Source organism: Amia ocellicauda, chromosome 23, assembly GCF_036373705.1.
Source record: "Amia ocellicauda isolate fAmiCal2 chromosome 23, fAmiCal2.hap1, whole genome shotgun sequence".
NCBI classification, from domain to species: Eukaryota; Metazoa; Chordata; class Actinopteri; order Amiiformes; family Amiidae; genus Amia; species Amia ocellicauda.
Window position 1 is genome coordinate 19123327 of NC_089872.1, and position 7597 is coordinate 19130923.

Consider the following 7597-nt stretch of genomic DNA (forward strand, 5'->3'; position numbering starts at 1 on the left):
AAAATAAAATAATGGAACGACTGTAATGTTTTGGGAACTGCATATATTGCAATTATATATTGATTTATCTCATAGCGCAAGAGTAGTCTAAATTGTATTTTGTATCAGTTATCAGAGTTTTTTTTCATGAATTTCCTTTTTTTTTCAACAAGAGAGATAAAAACAAAGAGAGGTTACCTGTTTTACAAAACAAAACTGCAATAATAAAGGGAAAAGTTTATTTAAGTGTTTAAAACCTTATTTGGATGCCTTACAGTGGACTATATTTTCTCCCCATGGTGAGTGCAGGTCGGGTTGTTATTGGGATGAGGCTCTGGACTCTTATTGTCGGGTTTCCTGCTCTTTGTCACGTTTTTCCCACAGACACGCAGCCCAATAAACAGAGCCACTCCACTGCACCGACTGCGTGGGAATAAGGCAAACACAAGTCTAATTAAAAGACAGTGAAATATACAAAGCATATACAATCAAAAGAAAATATCAAAGTTTCTAATAATAACAAAAATACTATAGTCATTTTTAGGTGAACACATTTTTTTAAACGATACAGTTTTGTTTGTTTATGATTATAAATATATTGTGTTATAAAGGGTTTCTTTTTCTTCTGTAGGCCTAATAAAACAACAACAGCAAAAAAACAAAAAAGAAAAAAGATACTGAGTTCATGTTTAAAACATATTTTCGAAAGTGTTTACCATGAATTAGTTGAGATAATTAAGAAAATACAACTGAGTGTGACATCATAGACATTTTTCAATGGTAGGAGCATCAATATGAATAGCAGTGTGTTTCCGTGCGCAGGTGCGGGCTTTGATATAGGTGTTACTATTTGCAGATTGAAGGAAAGCGGCTCTACTCGAATTTGCTGGGCAATTGACTTCAGACGCTCCTGTCCACCCTGACTGATATGGCCGATTCCAGCCAATAGCAGGGGGGGATTGCACATCAAAGCCAGGCCCGACCAACCAGCCCCCTCCCCAAATCTGGCTGGTGTCATGAGGGAAGTTTGGGACTATTTATTGGGAACCAATCTAGGTAATGACTCCGTTGCCTTTTGTGTATCATGCGATTATATTGAAAGCACCGAGACAAGCAATTGGAGGATACCACCAGGAACAAAACCTTTATTCCCGGGACACCTGGAGAGTTTGCATTTTATTTTATTCATTTTATTATTTCTGCACGATGACCTCCAGCACCACAGACCCCTCCGGGAAGAGCGTCCAGTATCGGGTGGACCATCTGCTCAGCGCCGTGGAGAGCGAGCTGCAGGCGGGCAGTGAGAAGGGAGACCCCACGGAGAGGGAGCTGAGGGTCAGCCTGGACGAGAACGAGCTGTGGCTCAAGTTCAAAGAGCTCACCAACGAGATGATCGTGACCAAGAACGGCAGGTATGGGGCTCACAGTGCGTATAGCATCCACATGTGCGCAGCTCAATCTATAGGAAAGAGTGGGTTCTGGGTGCGTTCTAAAGAATGCAGCCTTCTAGAACTTCAGCATCTCCATGTTCCAATGTTGTCAGCAATACCTGTTGCATGTACTGACTGATCACTGAATGAAGAAGGAAAGGAGGGTTTTTATTGTGATTTAGGAATATCCCTCACTATCATGCAAAGTCGGTGCATTTATTTGAATATTATTAAATAGTTTCAGTGTCATTTTAATAAGTTGTCCTTTAAAATACTTGTTTGTAAGCTGAATTCAAGTGGCATTGCACCGTGAATCCAGAGTGGCTGAAGTGCTGTTATCTCTGTCTGTGAACCAGGCGGATGTTCCCGGTGCTGAAGGTGAATGTGTCCGGCCTGGACCCCAACGCCATGTACTCCTTCCTGCTGGATTTCGTGGCTGCCGACAATCACCGGTGGAAGTATGTGAACGGAGAGTGGGTCCCCGGGGGGAAGCCGGAGCCGCAGGCGCCCAGCTGCGTGTACATCCACCCTGACTCGCCCAACTTCGGGGCGCACTGGATGAAGGCACCGGTCTCCTTCAGCAAGGTCAAACTCACCAACAAACTCAATGGGGGCGGACAGGTAGGGGAAAAAGTGTATTATATGAAAAATACAGTTTGCATGCTTTATATATATGAGCTCTTTATTGATCCATCTGTCAACTAGTAAATCCATTCTTGTCTACAATAATGAATCACTTGTGCTTTTTCACATCCAATAGATTTTGACTTTAGTGTGTGTCTATAAACGATGTGTATTGTTTCTTAATGTCCCTCTGTAGATAATGCTGAACTCTCTGCACAAATACGAGCCCAGGATCCACATCGTGAGGGTTGGAGGCCCTCAGCGGATGATTACCAGTCACTCGTTCCCAGAAACCCAGTTCATTGCCGTCACAGCGTACCAGAACGAAGAGGTGAGAGCACCACATCACCAGACATGCTTGGGAAGACCAAAGCTATTTTATTTATTCAAAGCCCCCCGGGAGACGAGACTGTTGAGTTTCTGTGGGTTTGTGCTCTCTTACCTCTTTTAAACATCCATGACTGGAAGATGTTTGAGTCATTTGTGGTGTTTGTGAGCTGCGAAAGAAGGCCATTGGTCAGAGGAACTGGTCAGTGCCCTGTTTCTGTGGGATTATCATTGTGGAGTCCACTGAAATCATAACAAATGCTGTTCACGGTATTTTAACTGGATGAATCTGTGTTTGTTTAATAGCGCATCTTTTGACCTCTCTGTTTTTTTGCAGATCACAGCACTCAAAATTAAATACAACCCGTTTGCAAAGGCTTTTCTGGATGCTAAAGAACGGTACGGTCCCTGTTGTGCTATTTAACCTGTTTTTGTTATATATATCTGCTTTAATGGTGGCGTGTACCTAATTTGTGTTCCAACGCGTTTCCTGCCTGTAGGAGTGACCACAAGGACATCATGGACGAGGTGGGGGACAGCCAGCAGTCGGGGTATTCCCAGTGTGAGTAAGAATGTTTTCTATGACATCAGTGTGATCTTTAAATATCCCTAATCTGTCACAGATGGCATCACAATGTAGCTAAAATTATGATTTAACTGTGTTGTAAATGTGTGTATTCTGTGGTCAATAAGCTCTAATAAATAACATCTGTCTCTCTGTGTAGTAGGTGGCTGGTTCATTCCAGGCACGGGCTCTTTATGCCCCCCGTCGAACCCTCACCCCCAGTTCGGGAGCCCCCTCACCCTCTCCTCTCCTCACGGCTGTGATCGCTACTCCACCCTGAGGAACCACCGCTCGGCGCCCTACCACAGCCCCTACTCCCACCGCAACCACTCCCCCAGTGAGTCTGCCTGCCCCCCACAGCCCATCGAGCGCCCACCCCATGGCAGCAGCCGTCATTTCTAACTGTCTGTCCTCGCTCTCGCAGCCGGCTACACAGATAACTCCGCCTGCCTCTCCGTGCTGCCCACCCATGACAACTGGTCCAGTCTGCAGATGCCCAGTCACTCCAGCATGCTGCCCGGGTCCCACAGCTCCAGCCCGGCCACCAGCTCCAGGTCAGTCATCCCTTCCCAGTTCCTCGACTGACAATGCCCCTGCCCCCCCAACACCCCCACACAGGGGATTCACTGGCGGCTTAATTGACCCCGCACAGGTTTTATGGCACGGCCCCTTTAATTAGGATGGCACTGGCTGTAGACTCACAGGAAATGGGATTGGTCCTGGTTTGCCCTGCTCAGTGTTGTTCCTTTATTAGCTGTGAAGACCATCATAAGGAAAGAGGTATAAACCACAAAAAAGAACAACAAAACAACTCAGGTGTTAGATGTGTTGTTGAAGGATCAGGAAAACCGAGAGCTAGTCCTCTGGAAGAAAACAATCCGGGGGCGTTAGATGTTTCGACTAACATCGGTGACTGAATTGCTAATTGATAAGTATATTCTGAAGTGCCTTTAGTATCTCTCTTTTGATTCCTATAAATTGTACATGGCTGTGGGGAGAGAAAAGAACAAGAGAGAGAACTTAAAACTATTGTGTGTTACCAGTGTCTTGCCCCCACCCCCCCACATGCATTAAAAAGGCATGTTGCTGGATTGGTGCTCATCTTGTCTCTGTCCTCTCTCAGCCAGTACCCCAACCTGTGGTCGGTCAGCAACAGCTCCGTCAACCCGGTGTCCCAGTCGGGCAACATGTCCAACGGGCTGGGCTCCCAGTTCCTGCGCGGCTCCCCGGCTCACTACCCCGGCCTGTCCCACCCCGTGGCGGCGCCCTCCTCCGTCTCCCCGCTGTACGACGGCTCGGCCCTGGGGGAGGTGCACGACACGCAGTACGACGCCTCACCCCACGCCCGGCTGGCGGCCGCCTGGACCCCCGTCGCCCCATCCTCCCTGTAGGAGAGGCTGAACTGACTCTCTCGCCCTCCAAGGACAGGCAGACGTCTACACTGTGTCCTCTTACTGTAACAAAAACAAGCAAATTGGTAATTAAGAAGAGACCAAAGAGATTCACAAATCATTGAATCTGTTCTACTTCTCAAGGCCAGCGTGTCAACCTGTACAGATCTTTCTTGTCAATATTGTAAATACTACTATAATCCTGTTTATTTTATTATTGCCTCAGACGTGGGGTTTACCGTGTACATGTGTTGTGTTATTCGTGTCTTTATTGTCATGTGGAAAATGAAACTTTAATGTATTTGAGTATTGATGTGAAAAACAAACATTAAAATGTGTTGCGCACCGTGAGTTATGTTTTGTGTGTTCTGTGCACAGGCAGCATATTTCTGAATAGATTTGTGTGAATAACAATAGAAAATAATATACAAATAAACCGGGAGTGGCGCTGGATTGGAAAATGTAATTCGATCATTGTGGAGAATGGGAGTACCTAGTTTTTGCTAAATCCCTGTGATTCCTGCCCTGAGAAAGCCATCACCCCCAGTCCTGTTCATTTATCGGCGAGTGTCACTAAAACTGCTGCACAAAACCTGTGTTGTCTGAAGCCATTAGGGCTGTGTTTGAAGTACAGACAGAGGGGTCACAGCTGGTTCTCCTGCAAACAGCGGGGCAGGCACGGAGAGCACACGGGCCGTGTTTAACTCATCTGGAGATGCGGCCCCCCACCTCGGCCCTGCAAGAATAGGCTGCCATAGATCAACAGCTCCAAAGGGCCGTCCACCATGAGCGCCTTCGTGGGGCATTTGAATGAAAGAAATAGTAAAAAAAAAAAGGGTTAAAGGGTTGAAATACGGTCTATAAATCAAAGACAACAGGACTCCTTCCCCCGGTGAGACGCTCAGAGCTGAAAACACATCGGTGCTCAAGTACTCAGAGTTTTGTTTTGTTAATAATCTAATTTATTGTGTGTTTCCGCAATACAGAGCACGAATCAAACACACAATCAATAGTCTTTTGTTGACAACTGCACAAGCCTCCAGTGGGCAGATTCTGTCCAAACTGAGACACTGCGGTTGTAATTATGAGACACTTAGCTCTGGCTCAGTTAAACCCCAGCACTGTGTACTTTCTCTTTATGAGCAAATTCTGCTACATAGGTGAGGAATCTATCCGCCCCGGCTGAGATCTCCGGGCCTCCGAGGAACTGAGCGAATTCCTTCCAAGACCTTCGTGGCCAGAGAGCGAGACAAATTACCCTGATTAACTGGGGATCATCCTGTCAGAGGATTTAATTCGCATGTAAACGACACGGGCTGATACCTTCAATATTGATAATGACTGCATATCGCAACTCTGGTCTCATGACAGGACCTCGTGGACTCAGTCGTTTGGCACAGATCTGGGGAAACGGCTTTATCACTGGGTTTCTTATTTAATTGTATTCAATATTGTTTTTTATCTGGTGTGTTTCTTGGTGTTTGTGCCCATTGTGAGTGTGAGAGGCTCAGAACTATTTTGAAAGGAAGAAATAAAGCTGACATTTGCATACAAGACTGATTCATTTTAAGTCACAGTGAGATTTAATTCAGTTAAACTATTATATAACTGGAAACCTGGTCAGATGAAACTATCTTTATCAATATATATGTGTAGGCCTACATATAGGTTTGAATGAATACATATATATATATATATATATATATATTACAATTAATTCCTTTTGTAATCAGTTTTCTTTATGACTTAATCTGAAATGTGTTGATAACCCTGAACAGCTAATTTAAACTAATCATAAAATAACATTTATATGATAGATTCTGATTTTAAAGCAAGGGATGTAAAAAAGCAATGTAAGAGTCCCATGCATTTGTATTTGGTTTCTTTACAGGAACACAGGGAACCTCCAATTATCTCCCAGAAAAGGCAGAAGCAAAAAATATGTATTGCAAACAAGAATAAATATACAAAATATGTTTTGTTTTTTACAAAGAAAGATTTTTTTTTTTTAAAGAAGGGGGAAACTGAGTTTGTTGTGTGTAATTTTAAAATGTATACTCCCAGATACCGTTTGCTGTTGTACAGACCTCTATTGCCACCTAGTGTTTATAGTTGTATATGACAACTAACATACTTGTATCCTAGTACTACCTGTGAATCTGTAATAGTGTTTACTTTATGTTTGTTCTCCCCCACTATCTTATGTAAATAAACATAAAGATATGCTTATTGGGCTTCATACCAATACAGTGCCCTCGCCCTCTCTAACCATAATAAAGCCCTTAAATAATGGTTTAAATATGTAAAGCATTGAAAAACAAAGAAACAAACACAACAATCAGAATAGACCCCTTTCTCTACACCGAAGTGGCTTAATTTGTTCATAGAGGTTTTATTTGCAGCCCTGACATGGCAGTTCTTAGCAAGATTTATCCACCAGATGGCGCAAGAATGCAGATTCTCTGATAACAATAAAACATTGGGGACTGTTCAGTTTACAATTTTGGTTCTCACTCAAACACAATGCTAGGGTATATTGTCAACAGTGTAGAATTGAGCACAAGGGCAGTGATGTTCAGACTGTACAATGCACTAGTTAGAGCTCATCTGGATACTGTGGACAGTTCTGGGCTCCACACTTCAAGAAAGATATCGCTGCTCTAGAGGCAGTTCAGAGGAGAGCAAGCAGACTTATTCCAGGTCTGAAGGGAATGTCCTACTGAGAGACTGAGGGACCTGAACCTCTTCACCCTGGAACAGAGGAGACTACGTGGGGACTTGATCCAAGTCTTCAAAATCATGAAAGGCATCGAGCACATCAAACCAGAGGAGCTTTTCCAGATCAGCAGGGACACACGCACCCAGGGACACAAATGGAAATTGGGCTTCAAGGCATTCAAGACAGAAAACAGGAGACACTTCTTCACACAGAGAGGCGTCACAATCTGGAACAAACTCCCCAGCGATGTGGCTGAAGAGACAATTTGGGATCATTCAAAAACAGACTGGATAGGATCCTTGATCACTTAGTTATTAATGGACACCAAACGAGCAGGATGGGGCGAATGGTCTCCTCTCGACTGGACACTGTCTTATGGTCTTATGTTCCCAGGTGCTACAAGAGAGGTCAGCATAGGAATAAAACGATAGAAGTGCTAAGTGACCATTATGGATGTATTTGAGCAGCATTGACCCAGGGTATGCACAGGTATAAACAGCAATCTCACTGTCCGCCTACATGACACAACATCAGCACTGCAGTTCAGTGACCCGTGTCTGTC

At 44.3% G+C, this 7597-nt stretch overlaps 1 protein-coding gene across 1 annotated transcript; it reads left to right on the forward strand.

The window, feature by feature from the left end:
- Nucleotides 1-950: 950 nt before the first annotated feature.
- tbxtb (T-box transcription factor Tb) lies at nucleotides 951-4667 on the forward strand. Its single transcript, XM_066696677.1, has 8 exons — nucleotides 951-1391; nucleotides 1766-2030; nucleotides 2230-2364; nucleotides 2698-2759; nucleotides 2861-2922; nucleotides 3086-3262; nucleotides 3350-3479; nucleotides 4049-4667. The coding sequence occupies exons 1-8, from the start codon at nucleotides 1039-1041 to the stop codon at nucleotides 4314-4316; spliced, it is 1452 nt and encodes a 483-aa protein (XP_066552774.1). The 5' UTR covers nucleotides 951-1038; the 3' UTR covers nucleotides 4317-4667.
- Nucleotides 4668-7597: the final 2930 nt, after the last annotated feature.

Excerpts from the sequence above, each read along its gene's own strand:
- tbxtb (XM_066696677.1), top strand. The coding sequence starts at position 1,039 with ATGACTCCGTTGCCTTTTGTGTATCATGCGATTATATTGAAAGCACCG. Across the intron at positions 2,760-2,860 it reads TTTCTGGATGCTAAAGAACG|GAGTGACCACAAGGACATCA; the intron begins GTACGGTCCCTG and ends TCCTGCCTGTAG. Across the intron at positions 3,480-4,048 it reads AGCCCGGCCACCAGCTCCAG|CCAGTACCCCAACCTGTGGT; the intron begins GTCAGTCATCCC and ends GTCCTCTCTCAG.